This window comes from Acomys minous, assembly GCF_964271855.1.
Source record: "Acomys minous genome assembly, chromosome: 1".
NCBI classification, from domain to species: domain Eukaryota; kingdom Metazoa; phylum Chordata; class Mammalia; order Rodentia; family Muridae; genus Acomys; species Acomys minous.
The window spans coordinates 51,605,852-51,626,901 of record NC_140483.1 but is presented as its reverse complement, the minus strand read 5'-3'; the positions used below and the strand labels follow the sequence as shown (position 1 = coordinate 51,626,901).

The window sequence follows — 21,050 nt, the reverse complement described above, 5'->3', positions numbered from 1 at the left end:
GTACACTCTGTCAGAGTTCAGACTCCTCACAGACTGTCATTCTGTCTTTTAGGACAGTGTCAGTGGCACTGATATTTTGGGGGTTTGAGGACTGCTCCCTAACACATATGTATCTTTTGTATGTCCATCATAAACTTTCTTATCTATGAAAGTATAAGATCCCTGGAGATCCTGCAAAAGCATCACCGCTTATATTATACCTTTATGCAAATTTACTGAAACAAAGCACACAGGACAGGGTTAGGATTGGACCAGCAAGGAGTTTATTGGCAACTAAGACGCCTTGGGGACACATAGCATTTTCTACACAACATGAAGAATCATTTTCATGAAGTCATCTGACTTAACATCAATCCCTGTAAACTACCTTCTTTCTGTCAGGCTGAGAGAGTCAATAAAGCTACCCAGCTTTCTCATGACCGTCTCCACTTAACAATTCACAAAATAACGAATGGTTTGCAACACTGGCCTCAGTCCCCAACAGTCATTAGGCAAGTGTAGTTGTATGTGCATATAACCCCAGTGCTCAGGAGGCAGCAAGACCACAACTTCAGAGTTAACCCTACATACTGATTTTCAGACTAGTCTTGGCTACATGAGACTTTGTTTAAAATTAATAATAATAATAATAATAATAATAATAATAATAAAATCAATATCCTCACAAAGAGGAAAGGGGAGGGGGAGAGGGGGAGGAGAAAAATCAGGGGATTCAAAGGTATATCCTAAGAAAGGAAAACGATCAGGTGGAGAAAACAGTTTACCACATTCAAAGATTTGTGTGTATGTGTGTGTGTGTGTGTCTGTACACATGCATGCGTGTACACACACACACTGCAATGATGCCGGTAGAGATGAGATACTTAAAATGATTAGGAAAAAATCATCTTTGAAACCTTAAAAGGTTTAGCTTTCAATTTGTTTTAAATTTGTTCTTAAATCCAGGAGCCTGTTGAAACAAATTGAACCTGACAAACTAGGTGACAGAAGTTCTGCTTATGAGAGCTGAAGTCCATGAAAAGCCATTCTGAAGATCATACCATCTCAGTGAAAAAGAAACTAAGCCTCTCTTTGCCAATAAAGGTGTTTGATGCATATAACTGTTACATTGTGAGTGGCTTTCTTATTTGTCTATTACTGGGCAGAATCAGGTGAAATATGTGGGCACCACTCACTATATATAGAGGTACGCAGACTCTAATAGAACAGACATGCTTAAACTAGCCTCAAGTGCACGGAGGTGACGTCGCTTATTGTTGACTTAGACACTGGAGTAAGATATCTTTAACTGCAACAAAGCATTTCAAGAGAACAACACACTATACCCCAGTGGTCTTCCTTTTCTATCACCTGAGGCCTAGGAGAGAAGGAGAATAGATCTCCTCCCACAAAGCCAGAAGACTCTCCTTCCTCGAAGAAGGAAAATCAATTTTCCTCAAGCAGATAATTCAATCATGGAGACAGAGTAAGGCCTGAGACAAGTATCTCAGGGACAAAGACTATGGGGAAACATCTCAACCAGAGAGGCAATTCAGCAACAAGTCAGTTGGGGGTCGGGGTTGCTGGAAACTAGTAACCTAGAGATGTCTTACCCATTTCTTTGTAAGTAAACCCAATAGTCCATCAGAGTCGCCTTGGGTATTTAGAGAGTTGAAATCACAGACTGTGAATTCTCAACTTCTTGGAGTGACCAGTTTGCTTTTCTGGATTCCTCCTTGAGCTCACCTTGGCACCCAACTCTCTGGTCCAATCAGGCAAGTTTGGAACGAACAGCTATGTGTTCCCTGTTGACAAAACAAGCTGATTTCTGTGGTGATCCATTAAAGGATAAAAGGGCACTGTGGGTCGCAGCTTTCACAAAAGTCCTCTTGCTGGGAACAAGGCACCATGGCCAGCCAGTCTCAGGGGATCCAACAGCTCCTGCAGGCAGAGAAAAGAGCCAAGGACAAGCTCGAAGAAGCAAAGAAGAGTGAGTCTCCCCTGGGAGAGGTGGGTCAGAAAATGCAGAGGGAGAGGACCACGGGCTTCCTAGTCAGCCAGACCTGTATTTACACTGTGCTGTGTTACCACTTTTCCTCTGAAAGCCTATGCCATTCACAGGAACTACGCAGCTCCTTTGTTCCATGATGCTCCAGCAGGGATGGGGTTTTGTTAATTGGGATGGATGCTTTAGAGAGGCCACGTGCTAAAGGAACAGGTCCAAGGCAATAAGGCTATGGATGTGGGCTTAAGCCTGCTTCTGCATCTTCCTTTACATTTCAACACCTCAGTTTGTATAATGCTGTGAAATAGTTAAGAGACAGTTGACTTTCAGATCAAGTCCATCACTAGACAGTAACTGGACCAGATTATCGATGCTTTGTGAGCAACCATTTCCAGATTCATTAAATTGGGATAATGTTTAACATCTCATTTTCCCTCTCTGGATAGGTCTTACATGCCAAGTTTTCAAATGTTTTTATTTTAGTTTCGTTTGCTGCCTTCTTATTTAGTCATGTATCTGTGTATTTGCATGTCTTCAATAAACTTGAACTTTCTCCCTACTCTCATTAATATTCACAATATGGATAAGGCATCAATATCATTCCTATTTTATGAATGCAAAAAGTACAGGTTTTATGATTTGCCCAAGATAATATTTTGAAAATTGGAAATATGTTGTCAGCCACCATGCTCAGTATTTATTTTGTTTACTTTTCACAATGATCTTTGTGAAAAGGGAGGATGTAATGCTGAGAGGCTTTTTACAACAAGCTCAGGACCACACAGAGAAGACTGAGAACAGAGAGGAGGTAAGTCAGGCCTCAGTCTGCAGCCAGCTTCTAAATAATGCAGTACAGAAAGTTCTAAAATTTTTTATACCAGACTGATATCTTGGATTCTGGTTCCCTAATCCAAGATGCATACTTTCCTAGGATTCTATCTCCTATCATTTACTATTCAATGTATATCAATTTGAAGTGTCATTCACCTCCATCATTTTTCCTGCTTTGTCTGGAGATAGAGCCAAAATCTGATAGGAAGGGAGCTGCTGTGTCTCTAAAGTGTTGCTTACGTAGCTTCCAGGAAGACGGAAGAGGCAGGTAAGCAGTGTTCGGTTCTCTGATGTTTACAGCACAGTAAAACCTGTTCACTTTCTTAGGGTGAATTGGTTTCTGCACAGTCAGCCCTGTGAGCAGCCAACAAGAGAAGAGCAGATTCTAGTGGGGGTGATGGCAAAGGCAGGGAAGGAGCAAGATATGTGGAACCATTACCAACGCTCCACATCCTTTTCCTAGCACAAAACCGTGCATCCAATCACAAAATAGCATGAATGCCATTTTTTTTTTATAGAAAGCCAAACAGTACAGAGCCTACCAATTTAAATAGTCTCAAAAATTCTCATCCTTGTGTTCGAATTTTTCTAATCACATTTGAAACATCTGGGAGAGCAAACTATTAAAAGATACAATAGTTATGTTGGCTTTGCTTCAAGGATGGTACTGGGCACATGTCTTGTCAATATTATTCTGTGATGCCAATAGATCTTGTCAACTCCCTCTATTCAAAGTGTATAAAGAAAAATATCACTAATTATGCAAGTTATGATTGAGAGCGCTGAGGACATTGCGCCTTTGAGTTCATAATGATGATAAAAGCCAAATGTCTTTCTCTTTCTTCAGTAACTATGATGACCTTGGTAATCACACCTCAGGAATCATATTAAAAACACATATTTTATTGTCTATGCTCCACAAAGCTATTTTATTAATTGAGAACTTTGTGTGTGGTATGTGTATGTACACAAACTTATCTTACATGCTCTCTATCTTAGATCATGACTATCCAAGCTGGCAATCAGCTAATAATTAATAACAACCAATTAATCAGCCTACAACAATAAATGGCTTGGGCTTTAAAACATGTTAAAAAAAATATTGTGCCCCTCAGCGCTGCTGAGCTAAGACTTCCAGAGCATGTTAAGATGTCCTCTTTGTGTCATGAAGGGGCTTTGGCACAGGTTGCACACAGCTGTTTTACCCTTGCTGTCAGCACGCGGCAGTTTCATTACAGTAGCAGCCATCTCAGTTCTTTTGTGATCTATGGCGAAGAGACTCAGCACTTTATACACTTGGTATGCTGACCCTTCTCTCGTGTTTCAGCAATTGTTCTTGCATTCAGTTGCGTGAGCACGCATGTGGCGCTCACTACTTCTAAGCCTTGTTGATGTAGAAGACTTGAGTAGACCTCTGTTCTTCCTTACTGAACTGTTTAGTAAGTTAAATGTTAAATGAATGTCCATTCAAAAGGGACAAAGGAATGACAGAGGGATTGTTATGCCGAGATTACCCAGATCACGAGACTCCCCCAAAAAGACCACCAGGACTCGATACTGATGTGATATACACAGGGTCTTGTATTATGGGCTCAGAGCTTCGGATCACAATCCTTCCTGATGCAGCAGGATAGGAGAGTGATACCAGAGCTTCAAGGGTAATGAGTTTGTAAGGAAAAACTGTAATTAGGGGTTGGGGGTCACAGGAATGTAGGTCCTTAGGCAGATTGGGTGGAGGCTGGATCTGGAGGGGAAGTTTTTTTTTTTGTTTTTGTTTTTTTTTTAATCTCAGAGGAACATTGGGAGTTAATTGTATCTAATTGCTCCTGTGGAGTTTCTGGAAACTGCTGATAGGTCTAGTTTATGGCAGTGTGTGGTCTTTTCCGGAACACAGGAAGCAGTGAAGTCACCTGGAGGACATCTCACAGACCACGGCATTAATTGTAGAATATACATTACATGTAAAATATGGCATTAATTTTGCCTTTACAGGATATATATTCATCTTTTTAATAAACACATATATTTCATTTTTTCCTGTAAAATGTTTATTCGAAAATGTGGTGTATAGGTAGAATACTAATTTATTTGAAAGTCAGAAACTCAGAAAGTTGCTTCAGCAGGGTGGGTGGTCATACATTTACAAGAGAGAGAAACAGAGAAGGGAGGAAGGCAAGAGGAGAGAGACAAAAAAAGAATTAGCATTATTCACTGTCTTAGGAAAATCTAAGAGCAAAGAAGCGATAGCATGTGTATGTTATTCTGGAAACACTAAGAAGGGCTGACTCAGAACCAAGGAAAGCCAGTATATAATAGAGTTTATAAGTGCCTGCAGGGGTACAGATAAAGGACTGTAGACATGAGGCACCAGGAATTCTCCTAAAGTCCATAAGGCCTGTCCCAGCTAACTCCCAAGGCTCCTGATATTCACACTCCGCTTCCCCACACTTCCTGGTGCAGTCTGCTCTTAACTGGGACCAATGGATCCTGACAAGAGGAAGCAGGAGGCAGGAATGGCCTGTGAGATGGAGACCTCAGGAGACCTTAGGCTGTGGGTGGGTGAGAGAACAGACTCTCCAGAGGCAGGCTTCCTTTCATTTGGGGGAGGGAACAAAGGCTATTTAAACCTTTGGGGAATGAACAGAGGCTTTGGGAAAGGGAGGGGAGTGTACATCTCTGGCTGAGGCTAAGGTGCCTTATTTGCATGAGAAGGAATTCCAGGTATTGGCTGGAGATGACCTTATAAGGAGAGAGGAAGTTTAACCTGGTTGCAACTTTGTGACCTCCTCTGGTGTGTCCAAAAGTGAAGGGCACAGGACTAAGTGTGCTCGACATGCAGGATCACAGCAGGGGAGAGAGTGTTCCAGCCCCTGCTGCTCTCTGGAGAGATTTCTAGGGTAGGAAACAACTTAACCTTATTCCTGCTCCAGACAGGCTCCTTCTGGCTCCACATGACCCCAGCCCCACAGGCCCTCACTAGATACCTGCTTTTCAAGCTATAGAGAGTGGCCTATGTGTTCAGTTAAAAGGTATAAAGTGCATCATAGGGTGTACACCAAAAGCTATGGTAAATACATCCATAGTCACATCTGGATATAAGAAAAGTTGAATAAGCAAGAACATCTTTAAACTTCCCCAGAGCTACAGACAATTAGAATGAGGAAAGGACACACCTTCCAGCTTTCTAGCATGCTCAGTCCTCTGTGCCCGGAGCTGCCCTGCCTGGTACAAATTCAACCTCTGCTTCTTAATGTCTGCCTGGCTCCAGCAGGTCACATCTTCATCTGACTGTGCTCACTCTCTCCATCTCAGAACAGCTGTGTGAGCAATACCACACCTCATGACCTTGTCTTCAATAACTGAGCTAACACTTACAAAGGATTCGAAACTTCTCTCTATGGAACAGGAGCCCAAGAAATCTCATCTATTACTATTCCTCCAAAGAATAAGCATAATTGCCCTTCAGAGAACATCAGAGTGCTGATCCTCATGATCTTCTGTCATTTTAGTCTGTCATTGAGTCATTTTGAAGTAAAATATACTCAGGAAGCCTCTCTGTTTTCTGCCTAGGTACATCGGCTCACATGGACCTTCGGTCTTGCCTTTGTCCATGCAACACCTGTCAGTTTTTGTAAGGCAGCAATTCTCCATCTTTTTTTCAAATCTGAAGATAACCAGGTTACTTGAGCAAGTTCCTTGATTTAATAAAATCTTCACTCCGCAACTAGATATTTTGGTTCCTAAATACACAACTTTTTATAAACTAGTAAACTACAAACCTTATATAAAATTTCATGGTCTTGTCTTATATATTTTGCAGGCCTGTAAATACCTCCTCTTTCTTTATGATCCACCTACTAGCAGAGGATTTCTGGACTATATTGTGCTCTCACATCTCTGAGGAGGTCAGGTCATACAAAACTATGGAACACTTTTTGTCTAGTAACAGCATCTAGTTAAATTTAATCCATGACCCACACAGTTTGGTTCTATTTTTAAAGGAAAATATAAGCAGAAGAAAAGTACATTAAGACATCAAGGAAAATATACGTGAAGGGAGAGAATCAGATGAAGGCTTGGTGACAATCATGGCCACCAAAGAAGGCCTTGATGTTTGTTTTGTTGTTTTTCTTCCTAATGATTCCTTTATTTTTCCAAAGACTTTTAACAGTTGAGGAAAATACTAACATTCTTTCCAGAAAAAAAAATGATTTGTCATCATAATGACAAGGCCCCCAAGCAGAGTGTTTTTCTAGGTAGAATAGTTTCCTTGAGCAGTCCATACTCTTGCATCAGGACCAGCTGAGCCTGGGGCCCCTTCCGTCTAGAGGAGCTTCCCCCTGAAGGTAGCTGCAGGACCATTTTTCTTATTCCTACGCTCACTTGCCATTTCACCCAAGAGATCTCATCCATATTAGCCACAACCTCTTATAACTTCTCTCACCTTTAGCATCCTTTGTTCTTCATAGCGTTCAGTAGCCTTGCCATGCTATGCATACAGATATTGGCTGGGATCTGTCTCTTGGATTACATTCAGAATACAGACTGACAATAAGGCTTGTGACTTTACACTGCTGTATCCAAAGAGCCACACTAGTGCATGACATGTGCTAGGTATTTAGGAATACAACTACCATATATGCCTTTCCTTAACCATTAAGTGTTGCTATTTCCCTACCTTAAAACTGTAGCCTTTTTTCCTTCTGTGTGCTCTTCTTTGCTTTCTGCCCAAACACAACTGTCACATTTAGCACATACAAAGGCCTGGATGACTCACATGCTAAACTTCCTCCATCAATCTGAATTGCAGACATAGTTGTCCAACTGTATTCTGATTTTCAACCCTTGGATATACTCGGAGGAGCCTTCAGGAGGCTCTCTCGTGACATCCCTGGAGCTGTTGCCTTATCCATGCTCTTACCTAAAAGGATTCAGAACCATCAAACAACCTCTCTCTGCCCAGCGTTTCCTGAATATCTTTTGCTAATCAAGTTAAAGATGACTTTATATAGTAGAGGATTATTTCCATGTCGATGAAAGCAAAGACTCACAACTACGAAGTGACTTGCTCACAGTTTCAAAGTTTTCGGTGTCTTCTATGTGATAGCTACTGTGCAATTCTAGTCCCCCTCCCCCCCCCCCGACCCCAAGACGACAAGAAGAAATCCCATTTTTCCCTGAAGGAAACATATTTCAAAAAATAGCAATCCAAGAAACAAAATGGTGTCCTCGTGTCTCCGGTACTTATTTGTATCTTAGGACACACAGTGTCTTGGTCTGTCCTAGCCATGCAGCTGAGGAGTCTGCCTGTGGGCACTGGTCTCCATCCCCTACACAGAACCACTCTTAGCTTGCCTCAGTTTATTGTCTTTAATTCTTGCCTCACCCATTGGAGCATCACTCCAAACACCTGCACCTCCCCCAGAAAATGCATTATAGGGAGCCTCTGAGTAGTGGCTGGTTCAATGTAGAACAGGACGGTAAGAACAGAAGGCCAGACATGTAAAAAATGACTGACTTGAGTCCGGTGGAATTATTTAGTGTCTCCCAAATTGACTTAGAACAGACTTTTTGTCCTTTTTCAATTCCAAGATGGCCCTGTCCATCTCTGAAACTGCCCAGGCCCCTTCCATGCTGTTTTGGAAGCTCCCCCACCAGCCTCCTTGGAGCCCATGATGGGGCTGTCGATTAGAGGCCTGGCTTACAGTGTTAGCATAAAGAGGCAGGATGATGGAGTGGGGTTAAGGAGGAGGCCCTATGCTCCACAAGCTTAAGAGTAGACATTTCTCTCTATAAATGTGATTTTTCAATAGTTGCAGAGAAAACAGAAATGATATTTATGTATCCTTATTTTCCCGGTAGGATCTTGTGTATTCTTTGAAATTTTGTATGTTTGATATTGCTCTTCTTGGAAGTGGAGGCAGGATGTACATATTTCCATAATGTGTTGAATGCCTTACTTTTCCATGGCAGGGACTGTGTGCGCTGGGCACATCTGCATTCTCCGTGTCAGGCTCTGTGCTTATTTAGGAGGTAGCCAAGAAGCACCAAACAAATAGCTGGAGATGAAAAGCAACCATCCTTCTGGACTCTGCCACCCTTTTAAGCCTTATTTTAAAACAAGATACATACAGTGAATACATTTTCTGAGCCCCAAATCAGAACTCTTCGCCTGATAAGTCTGTGTATCCTTATAACTACTGTGGGCCTAAAATTCAACTGTTATGCGTGAACAAAAATATTCAGATGATCCTATGTGCCCATCCCTATGTTAATAAGTAGTATATTGGGAATAAAAGTATGAACTTCTTTTAGTTCATAGGAACTATGATTCAATGTTAAGAAATAGGTATACTTTTTCATTTTGGGACTCTTCCCACACACAGAGAGAAGTGAGCTGGAGGTTAAGATGAGTGATCTGAGGCATGCATTTTGCTTCACCTCTAAACCAGCGGATTTAGGATTCCATTTCTTCCACTGGGTTAAATCGGGTGTAGCATATGCAGGCTCTCGCACAGCGGCAGCTGCTGAGTCTATCCAGAAAATTGCTGTGCCAGCAGTGGTTTCCTGTGGCTCTCCTCTGTAATTGAATGAGAACCAGCAGGTGACTGGTGCCATGACAGGGCACTCACAGACAAGCTCCAAGCCTGTCACTGTGTGATGGAGCCTCTTAGGGCCTCACTGGACCCTGCTCAAGGGTAGGGCACACAGAGCTTTTCTTTTTATTACTGTTTCTAAAATGTACTAGAGTCGCAACTCTGAAACCAGTAATTTTGCATATCGTGGGATTAAGATGGGGAGCAAGGATGCTTTGCACCCTTCTCTTTGTAAGATAATTATGGATAATTATTATATATAAGTAAGATAATTAACACTAAGAAAATACTAATATATTTTGTATTTTTATATTGATGTTAATGACAAGATGTAACAAGAGAATCTCTGTGAATAGGATGTGTTTATTGCCAGGAAATACTTAGAGCCATAAGGTTGTGCATCCATTACAGGATAAGCATTAACTAAGCAGAAGGTGAGCCTTGCTTTAGTGTTGCACGAATCCTCAAGCACTACTGCAGCATTAGTAAAGTCCATCAGACTTTGTATTTAAAGAGAGTGAAAACGAAGGCAATTATCTATCCCGAACAAGTGTCCTCTAGTTCTCCCCAAGGGTAGAAGGTAGTTTGTGACTCCATGAGTCTGTCTTTATTCTAAATATGTTTTCAGTGACTATCAAAACAACTTGTGCCTAGGCAGAGAGAAATTTAGAAGAAATGCTACAGAGATACAGGCGGCAGATAAATGTTTGTGTTTAGACTCTTGGTATAAAAGCCCTTGCCTGGAGGGGTGAATTTGAGTTTGGTCCCACACAAAAGTGTAAAGAGAGAACAAACTCTACAGAGTGAATTGTCTTCTGAGTCCGTACACGTGTCTTGGCAGACATGCGCACTCGTGCGCGCGCACACACACACACACACACACACACACACACACACACACATCATCATCATCATCATCATCATCATCATTATACTAATAATTAACAATAACAAATACAACTACATTTTTTAAACCTTTCTTGCTTCTTAATGAAGAGTACTTATCTACTTCAAACTGTGTACAGTACAACAGCTAACCAAATGTATAACCTAAACTTGGGACAGATCAGAGAAAAAACCGTGTCAGATAAGCAAAGAATACGGCATCTTAAATAATACAGTTCAGAGTTTCTTTACAGTTACAGAGCATTCATGCCTACTCCCAGATAGCAGAGGCTGATGGGGACACGGCAGCCCTTAATATCAGTCTGTTGTCAGAAGAGCGCACCTCTCGTGCATGACTAATCATCCCCACAGTCGGGCTTGTCTAAGACTTTCATCACTTTCATCTACCTTGTCTTGTGACTTAAGGCTTACACCTTTGCTCTTTAATACAAGGAGAGGGGGGCTACTTAGCTAAATCTCCCAACCATTAAAAACAATTGGTTTTACAGCCGCTTTTAAGTCTCCCTCAGAGAAAGCTACCAGAAAAAAAAAAAACTACTTTGATGTATAGGGTAGCAAATAGGAAGAAAAAAAAATCCCAATAAAATGTTTTAAAAATTGAAAGTCATTTGATAGAGTCTGTGTTGCAGTCTGAGGCAATTTTGGAGGTCTGCCAGCACTAAATAGGATCCAGTTGGTGTGGACTGAAGGACGCCTGGCAACCAGTCAGGACAAAAAAAAAAATCTGACCAAATAATGTCTTTTTTGAGTAAGTGACAGTTAAAAGATGTTCTCTGGCTGATACTTTGTGAGTATATGGGGAGATAATGTATTTTAATGTTTAAGTGTGAAAAAAAGGTGTCACTCCGTGCTTCAAAGAACCCAATTGAAGGAAAGAAAGATATTATTTAATGAAGTTTGGTATAGTGAGAAAAAAACCCTATTTTTAAAAGGTGGGGGGAATCATCAATGTACGTTGGAAGAAAAGTCATTTGCTAGGAGCCTAATTTGTATTCTTTAGAAGATAAATGAGCTACCTTTAATGGCTGAGCTATCTCTCTGGTGCCAATGATTATTTTTATTGCTATTTTTTAAAGTGCGTTTATCTGTGTGAGTGTACACATGAGTGCGCACACTCACGCGACAGGCAGATGGAGCCACTAGAAATGGGAGCTGGGAATGGAACAAGAGCAGTATTAGCCCTTAACTGGATGCTGCAGATGTGGTAACACACACACCTTGAGTCCCAGCATGTGGGTGGCAGAGATAAACTGAGGCTGGCCTGATTTGCAAAGCAAGTCCCAGGCCAGCTAGGACTCCATAGTGAGAGTCTCCTGTATCAGGGGGGAAAAATGTTTTTAATCATTTGCACTGCCATAAGTGGGGGGGAATGTTACTTCTGCTGCTGTTGTTTTTCAGGAAAAGGAAAACGATTGAAGCAAGCCAAGGAAGAAGCAGTGGCCGAGACTGACCAGTACAGAATGCAGATGGAGAAGGAGCTCCGCCTGAAGCAGTCGAAGGTGAAGAAGACACCAGCACTGCCTTCCAGGGCTCAGATGATATGTTCCTGGGTGTAAAGGGGCAAGTGAGGTGTTCCTGTGTGTAAAGGCTCAGACAAGGTGTTTCTGTGTGTGAAGGGTCGAATGAGGTGTTCCTGTGTATAAGAGTGAGGCAGGAGACAGGAGCAATCTGCTAGGAGTCAGCAGACAGCATCCAGCCAAGGCTGAATATGCAACTAAATCTTCAACAAACGAGTTCCCAGTCTCACTTTCACACCTCCAGGCCAGTCGGCTGCTATCTGACGTACTGTGAGTACTTGTGTTCATATCAGTAAATACACAACTGAAAGGATTAAAGTATTCTAACCCCAGAAATGCGTTGTTTTGTGGATTAATGTGTAATAACAGAATCAGTGACTGGTATTCCGGCTAAGGTGCAGAATGAGTTTGTGAGACCAACTCTCTGTTAGTGGATATGTGTAGATGTTGTCCTAGCTCCGTGGTACCATACACCCTTGTAATCCCAGACTCAGGAGGTGGAAGCAAGGGCATCTGAGCGCAAGGCATCCTGACGCTGTTCCCAAAACTAAGAAACAAAGAAAGCCTCTGGCATTTCCTTATGATTCCTTGGCAGCCGGAAACCTTCATTCAAGTAAATGTTTCGTTTGAGTCCTTTTTTTAAAATCTGGCTTTTTTTATACACAATCACTAAGTGTATGCAGTTTATAGTAAAAGGTAAGTGCATATGGTGCTGCAGAGACAGCTTAATAGTTGAGACTGCCTGTTCTTCCAGAGGACCTCGGTTCAATTCTCAGCACCTGTATCTGATGCTCACACAATCTCCAATATCTTTTTCTGACCTCTGCATGAATATGCACACATACACCTATAAATAAATAACAAAGTAAATTAAAAAGTAAAAAATAAGAATAAATAAATAAATAAATAAATAAATAACAAGAGCGTGATATTTTCAGAAAGGACACAATGCCATGTTGCAAATAGGGCTAGAAGAAAGCACTAAGCTCCATATATCAAAGTTAAATTCATGTGACTATAAAACGATTCAGAAGTCTGTCATTGCAAAACACAGCACAAGAGTTTAGACTGTTGGCGTATTTGTTGTATCGATTTTATTGAGTTCTTATATCTATACCAGCCTTCTCCACCCCAGTTCCTTCCAACACCCCAGCAACAGATAGGAGAGGAAGAAGGTTAGAGGGGAGAGGAGATGCTGAGTTCTTCTTACGACTTTCTATTGGTTAGGGGTTTTGAGTTCCTTGGGGCCAGTCCAGTCTCTGTCTCATGAGGATATCTGCAACTTCTTCCTGCCTCCTTTCTCTCAACCACCTGACAAGCCAGCAGGAGCAGGAACCAGCAGGAGGAAGAGCCACGCCTCCTCTCTTGGAGTGCTGGTCTTTTTATATTCTCTCTCCAGAGTTGCCAGAGCTAGACAGTATTCAGCTGGCAGGATTGTGGGCCTGCCAGAGCGTGCACAAGGCAAATCGTCTGCTGCTGCGGACAATCTGAAGCAGCCCCATACCCCACCCCTGGTGTTAAAACAGAAACATGTTTACATGACGTAACTGGGTTTTTAAAGACACCAAAATTCTCAGTACGATAGACATCTTCATTTAGAACTTTTATTTTAGGGGAAATACATAAAGAACATATGAAGATTGAGAAATTGGATCCAGCTGTAAAAAAAAAAAAACTCAATAAATTCTTTGTTCAAATAATTGTCCTTGTTAGGCTAGGAACGTAGTCAATGGTAGAGAGTTTGACTACCAGGCATTGAGCCACTGAGTTAAACTTTCAGTGCACACACACACCTTAGGATCCATTGAAAAAGTCAGAAAAATACATTCTTTTTAAACTCTTATCTGTGTATATGGGTATAGCCCTCTTAATTGGTGCTTTTATTTTCTGCATATCTTTATATTTTTCTATTCTAACTGCGTTTCCTCTTTCTTCCTAAGGAGACAGACAGCCCTGCTTCTGTGGGGCCTTCACCCATACTGTTCCTGGGCTTCACCGCCCTCTTCTATTTAGACGCACTCATCTTTCTTCATCCATGTTTAACTGTTAGTGTCTCTTCCTGACCGCATTATCTGAAATGACCTCTCTTTTAAAAACAAAGAAGAATATGACTTTTCTCCATAGCATGTACTACTGTATGATATAGTGTGTATATCACACATTTGCATTTACTGCGGTGGTCCATCATTCATGGATTCTTTGTTGTGCTCTTGGCTGTTTCCCTGGACCCTTGTTGGAATTAACAAAGCAGTAAGCATTTCTCTGTGTCCTTATCCTTGCTAGCAAAGGCTGTCATGAAAGTGGCATATTAGAACAACAACAGCCCACTTTGATTATCTTCTGATGTGACCACTGCGTCTAATTTCTAAGTAAGAACAAAGGTGACTGCAATGTTAGAAACTGGTTGGTTTTAAACCTCATGAAACGTTATTTCATGGGAAGGATCTAATCAGACGTAAATCTGACTGCAGATTTGCTCTCTGCTTTGGACAATAATTAAAACTCCTCAACACTCTGAGAATGGACTTCAAAGCCAATTTTACAGCTAAGTAATCAAAGGTGCACACATGAAAGGAGCCTATGGCCTATGCTACCTCAGGCGTCGTAGAAAGCCATTATTGTAGCTCTTGTGGGCCATGCTTTCCCCGGGTCAGCCTCTTGTTCCATCCTTCATCTTGACTATTTCAATTGTAAAGGAAAACATCAAGTACTGAAATGTCTTACCGACAGAATCAATACAAGTCAAGATTTAAAAACTGCCATATAGAAGTTGAGTGAAACCAACCAACCAGAGAGCCACCCATTCTGTAATATGTACTGAGCATATGCAATAGTTTGACAAGTATTTGCCTCTCAGATTTTTTGTTTTTGTTGTTTTGTTTTGGGAGTTTGGGGTTTTTGTTGTTGTTGTTGTTGTTGTTTTGGGCTTTGTTTGTTTGTTTGTTTGTTTGTTGAGACAGGGTTTACTGTGTAGCCTTGACTGTCCTAGACTCACTCTCTAGATCAGGCTGGCCTCAGACTCACAGCAGTCTGCCTGCCTCTGCCTCCATGAGTGCTGGGATTAAAGGGGTGTGCCTCCACGCCAGGCTGCCTTTCAGTTTTTAACCATGTAAGACTTTTGATGAATTTTTTGTTTCATTTTTGTAGAATCCCACTTAAGACATAGAATTTAGAAAGGAAAAGTCCAGAGGTTGTGGAATTGTTTTGATAAGTACTTCTTAACTATTTTTTAAACATAAAATTGGTTCTATGCACAATCTACTTCTTGCACACTCAGCTATCACAATCCTTTGAGTTAAGGTTATCTGGGCTCTCAAGGACTGTAGCTTCTCAGAATTATCTTTGATTTGAGTTGTTCTCCTCATACCTGGAATATAAACAGAAAAGAACTTTGATCCAAAGGCCGGGGTTGGGTTTTATTTCAAGCTTAGAAACCAGAAAGTTTCCAGACTCTAGAGGTGGTGCTCAATCTTCCCGATGCTGCGACCCTTAGTACAATTCCTCACATTGTGGTGGCCGACAACCATAAAGGTATTTTGTTGTTATTTCATAACTATAATTTTGCTGCTGCTATGAACTATAATGTACATATCTGATATGCAACTCACATGAAAGGGTCATTTGATCCCCAAGAGAGTCACAATCCCCAGGGTAAGAACCACGGGTTTAGAGAGAGATAAATTATCAGCAAACCGTTGGCTTTTAGAAAAGAATAACTCAGCTGGGCATGGTAGAAAACACCCATAATCCCAGCACTCAGGAAGGCAGAGGCTGGTGGGTCTCTGTGAATTTGAGGCCAGCCTGGTCTACAAAGTGAGTCCAGGACAGCCACAGGTACACAGAGAAACACTGTCTTGAAAAAACAAAACAAAAGAACAGCTCTCCTGATGTTTCACTACAACATTTCTTTAAATTGATTACTTTCTTTGTTACATTATATTTTAGTCAAATAATGACTTGACAAGGATGCTAACAGAGATGTTCCGGGTCTTCATGATCTAGTATGTTCCCAGAAGACAGAATTCTGCGCCCCCAAAGAAGTTCACAGCATAGACTAACTATGAAAAAAATATGTTGAAGTAACTCAATTTAACTATTTTAATCTGGCATATGTTAAAATAAATCTCTTTTTTTCCCTTTCATAGATAATGGGCTCTCAGAGCCACCTCTCAGATGAAATAGAAGAGCAGACACTGCAGAAGATAAAGGAAATGAACGGAAGCTACAACAGGTGTATGGACAGCGTGATTAGGCAGCTGCTGAGCATGGTGTGTGACATCAGACCAGAAGTCCACACTAACTACAGAGCCACCAGCTGAATGGTCCTCATATTTCCATGTAGACAGGGATGGAGGGAGGGAGAAGTTCTGCTAATATTAAAGGGCTAGAGTTGTGCATCTGAACGTTACTGGGTATCTACCAACTTTCATGTCACATATTTCATTTATGGCACAGAATTAAAATATAAACAGCACAGTGTCATGTCTCCTGGTAATAGGTATGAGTGGCATTTAATATGAAGCAAGTTAAAAGGGAGAGACTTGATTTTTGACACTTAAACAAGAAGTGACCACTGCTGCCTTCTTAGGGTATATTTTCATGCTTCTTTTTATTGGCTTAGAAACTGCTTTATTGGATATATTTCCCTATATAATAATTTTTAAAAGGAGAGCAAAATGATGCTTCTTATGTACATCCTTATATATAAATATGACCCATATATATATAATGAATATGCCAAGACTTTATTTAATTAATTAGTCAACAGGGAAACCATAGGGTTTCAAAAAGCATTTCTAAAATCGTTGTGAGAACTGAAACAGAAAAAAGTAGTGTTACAAATCACCCTAGAAGAAGTGGATATCATTGCTGTTCTACCTACCTAACTTCCAGTTATATAATGTTACTCTCTTTTAATTGTGTTTTTTGAAAGAAAAAGTGATAATCTGAAAGTACAGATACTTGAATACATTTGGTAGTTTGTGAGGAAGTGACCCTCCCACATAAAGAATTAGTGTGTCCTTATCCTGGTCTCTGTATTAAGTGAGTTAAGTTCCTGAGAGCTGGGGACTTTGTTAGTTCACTGTATAAAGTATCTTAGTCCTGGAGTGGAGGAAGAATTCATTCCCTGCTCAGAAATGGTGGTCAGAGCTTCAGTTCCCTGGGAAACAGTGGCAGCCTGGGCTTTATCCTGGAAGTGTGACTCCAGGGTCTAGTCCTGTCATTCATTGCAAAGTCGCCTCCCAGGAAGGTTTCTAAGCATGTACAATTGAGGATATTGGACACTAGCAGTATTATTGGAATAATTTTTTGAGGCCAGTTTTCACTATGCCCTGGAACTCACACTGTAGACCTGGCCTCAAACTGCCTGCCTCTGTCTGACTCCTGAGTGCTGGGACTAAATGCATGCACCACTGCACCTTTTACTAGTATTTTCAAACACTATGTGTGGCCAAATTTTAATTCCCATACAGTTAGAAGTTAATAAATATTGTTATTATTTTTATACAGTTTAGAATCTTAGAAATAAACAATTTTACATTCAAGTTTGATGAGCAGGAGAAAATTGAAATTCCATTTGATCCCTTACTTTACCAACTTTATGAATAGGGAAATCTAACAAAATTAGTTCCCGGGCCTTACGTGATAAATTTCCCCATTACAAGATAAATACCTTATTCCTTAACAAACAGGAAAGTGCAAAACATTCCAAAGAAGCCTGTCTCTAATGTGTATATTTTACTACTGAGGAGAGCAGACATCTAGTGACGCCACCTCCTTGTCCCCCTGTCAGATATTTCCACTTTAACTTGTATTTGGAAGACCCAATTACGGAGACAGGGGAGGGGGAGGATGCTTGAGATACAAAGTGATGAAAGCTACCCGTTTGGGAAGTCCTGATGTGGACAGCTCTGAGCACAACTTGCAGTTTGCCTTGCGTGGTGAGATTTAGTTTTCTTTCTCATCTCATTTACACAAAAAGGTCAATTTTCTGCATGTAGAGGTTTACACTTATGATCTTAAACACAGGTTAACAAATTTCTGAGCCCACAGAAGATTATTTGGGGGTAACCCAAGCTCTTTAAAAACACACCAAAGTTAGCACATGATTTTCTCACAAGTGAGAAGAAAAGAAAAGAAAAAGAGAATTGGGTATTGACAAGCTGTGTCTGTCCCGCATGTGCCTGTTGGCCCTCACATCCCACTGGCAAACTGCTCACTGTCCCTGTACCTCAGGCTTTTTTCAACCTAGAGAATGATGCTGAGTTAAGGGATCTCTACGAAGCACTTTAATATTAGAGTCCACATTGAACTAGTTTTTAAAAGCAATATTAATGGTACTAATGACTTACAGCTTTCCCCTTCGCTACTTGTAGTATTTGCTAGTTTCTGATGCCCGCCCTGTATCTGCCACCCCATCAACCTGAGATACTTAGTGCCAGAGGTAAGTGCTAAAGCCAGCATCCTGGACTCTTAAGTAGCTCACATATTTTTACATTCAGAAACAGTTTCATATCTTTGTCACTGAATGACTCATTTTCCCAGAACTCTCACATTCTCACAGATGGTACAGCTGCCAAGTTTTACTTTATTTACATATGAAAAGAGTTCATGTGTTTGAGAGATAACCCACTTTGCTGAAAGCCTTTCCAGCCACAGCAAAAAACCTCATTTTTTTTTTTTTTTGAGCATGTGCTTACCCTAAAAGGACTTCTCCGCATGAGAAGATGAATAATCTGAGGTGTATTTCACATCTTGCCTATTCTTGTTGTGATCCTTTGTGCAGACAATGCTAAGTGAAAAAAGACCCTACTGAGTTCTTACTAATCCTCACTAGGCCTGAAAACAATACTGTGGCATTTGCCAAATTAGAGATACAAATAAATATACAGATCAAAATATTCTTCTCCATATCCACAAGCATGCACAAAGCCAAGAATTAGCCCGAGACGGTGATGGTGATCCCTGTCTGTAATGTCAGCGTAGGGGAGGGCTGGGACACTGGATTGGACTTCCTAGTGAGACTGTGTCTCTGAGAAACCTAAGAGCCCAGGCTGTCATTGGTTAGTCACCACTGTTGCTTTCTGGCTAGGAAGACGTAAAAGAGTGCTATTAGTCAAATGTGCAAAGCCAATGCTTTAGCTTATCCTAGGTCATTCTAAAACTAGCCGAGCCTAGCTCATCAAAATATTAGCTGAATTAAGTTCTCAGAAGATCCCCTAAGGCCCTGATTGGCTCAATTGCTATTTTAATCTACTGAGTTTTACCCAACTGGACTGGGTAACGGCTGTCTTGACTGCTGCTAAATCTTCCAGTAAAACACGGCAGATGAGTGACTTGGAATCATAAGAGAATGTGGACGTAGGGAGCAGCCATCATGCATAGCTATGAAGAGTAGAAAAATTGTCAGGAAAACAGTGCTGTAGTGTGAAGGAGACATGTATCAGGCATAGGAAATTTTAAATCACATTCATAAATGAGTTGAAATTCAAGATCCTATTTGAGATGAAGAATAGAGAGAGGAAATTTTTGCAAAAATAGGGTCTTTTGGAGGGGAAGGCACAGAGGATTCCAATCAAAGGTGTAGTAGCCACACAGAGATAGGGTTTCTCCCTCTAACAGGAAGTCCGTATTGGGTACAGGCTGATGGACAGTGGCTCAGAAGGTTGGCATGAGGGAATGAGAACATTCTCGTTGGATCTGGAGTTTTCCAGCACAGTGTGAGTAAAATACCATCCAAGAGTGAGTGGAGCTGCCCAAAGACAGGCAAAGAAAGGGGTCAGATTTAGAAAGTAAGAAGTTGATTATCATAGACTTGTAAAAGGCTTGCCAGCAATGTTGAGTGCCCAACAGACAGTTCTTAATCCTCTACTCATTGACATCAGGATTTGACTGTGCGTCTGAAGTTGATTCAAGGTCATACTTTAGAAGTGACGGTGGGAGTCTTGGGGGAAGGCGGGAAATAGGCAGCTGGTGTGGTGCTTCCACCTCTGGACTCATCAACAAAGACCTCAGGTCAGCATCCTCCATGCTAAAATCAAGCTAGAAATTTCCTCAACTGGACAACAAATTCATTTTTCTAAATAAAAAAGAAATATTGTATTATTAGAAGTCATGTGCTAAAATAGAAATAGAAATGAGTGCAAAGGCCATTGGAAGGTAATGACTCTGCCTTATCCACTCTGCACAGCTCTCCACCTTCCTGTTCTCAGACCCCGCTCCCCTTTGAGGCCACCTAGCATTGCCAATTCAAGGAGGAACTAGTGTAATGCATTTCCTTTCTTCAAGAAGTAATGAGAAGTATTTACCAAAGGCTTTAATAGCACAGAGATCTCGCAACACAAGCATATGAATTGCTCCTCCGTCCTTTGTTATTTAACTAAGCTTGCTGAATTCTGCCCTGCTCCATATCTGCTCTGTCATGTAGCCTGTATTCTTCATCCCACCACTCCAGGGACTTGAGTTCTCAATGGTCTAAAATCAGGTAGACTTTGAGTGTACTTGGTTCCTAGTATCCTCAGATCAACTAAAGTCCTGCTTTGGAATTATATGTGTGTGTGTGTGTGTGTGTGTGTGTGTGTGTGTGTGTGTGTGTGGTCATAGAGATTCTATAATGAAAATGGAAATTATTAAAGAAAAAAAAGCAGGTTGGTCTAAATATGTCTGTGTATGGAGACTGTCAGGCAAGGAAGGGTGAAACCTTACTGGAAATGTTCTACAGTTAGTATATCTGAAGAACTATAAGTGTGTGTGTGTGTGTGTGTGTGTGTGTGTGTGTGTGTGTGTGTGTACATGTGCCTGTGTGTGCATGTTTGTGGGGCTGTGTGTGTGCACGGACTCCCACCTATATTTGTTTCTTTGCTCATTTGAGATGGAGTGTGTTGCTATGTAGCCCAGGCTGGCCTTGAACTGCTCCTTCTTCCTCTTTCTCCCATGTGCTGGGATGGCAATGTCTCATTTTAAAAGAAAATTCTGCTGTTTCTTCGTCTTCAGTTATGTAGAATCCAAAGGAACAGAAGTTTAAGGGCGCCTGTTTTTATCATGCTAGCACTTCCATTGAGAACGCGTTAGAACTGTTAACTTGTTACTTTTATTAACGTGCAATCAATTAATACGAACATATGTGTCCCACAAGCCAGGCCCCCGCAGATATTTAAATAGAGATTCCAGTGAACAGGAGAAGCCTTGCCAATATTCTGAAGGCCTGTTTCCTGG

At 41.1% G+C, this 21,050-nt stretch overlaps 1 protein-coding gene across 1 annotated transcript; it reads left to right on the top strand.

Annotated features, from left to right (window-relative positions):
• Positions 1-1,843: 1,843 nt before the first annotated feature.
• On the top strand, positions 1,844-16,308 carry ATP6V1G3 (ATPase H+ transporting V1 subunit G3). Its single transcript, XM_084785991.1, has 3 exons — positions 1,844-1,969; positions 11,716-11,816; positions 15,980-16,308. Exons 1-3 carry the CDS (start codon positions 1,888-1,890, stop codon positions 16,151-16,153), a joined length of 357 nt encoding a protein of 118 aa, XP_084642117.1. The 5' UTR covers positions 1,844-1,887; the 3' UTR covers positions 16,154-16,308.
• The last annotated feature ends 4,742 nt before the right edge of the window (positions 16,309-21,050 follow it).

Bases quoted from the DNA above. Each gene is read 5' to 3' on its own strand.
- ATP6V1G3 (XM_084785991.1), top strand. From the start codon at position 1,888: ATGGCCAGCCAGTCTCAGGGGATCCAACAGCTCCTGCAGGCAGAGAAA. The intron at 1,970-11,715 runs GTGAGTCTCCCC...GTTGTTTTTCAG, and splicing joins GCTCGAAGAAGCAAAGAAGA to GAAAAGGAAAACGATTGAAG. The intron at 11,817-15,979 runs GTGAAGAAGACA...TCCCTTTCATAG, and splicing joins TCCGCCTGAAGCAGTCGAAG to ATAATGGGCTCTCAGAGCCA.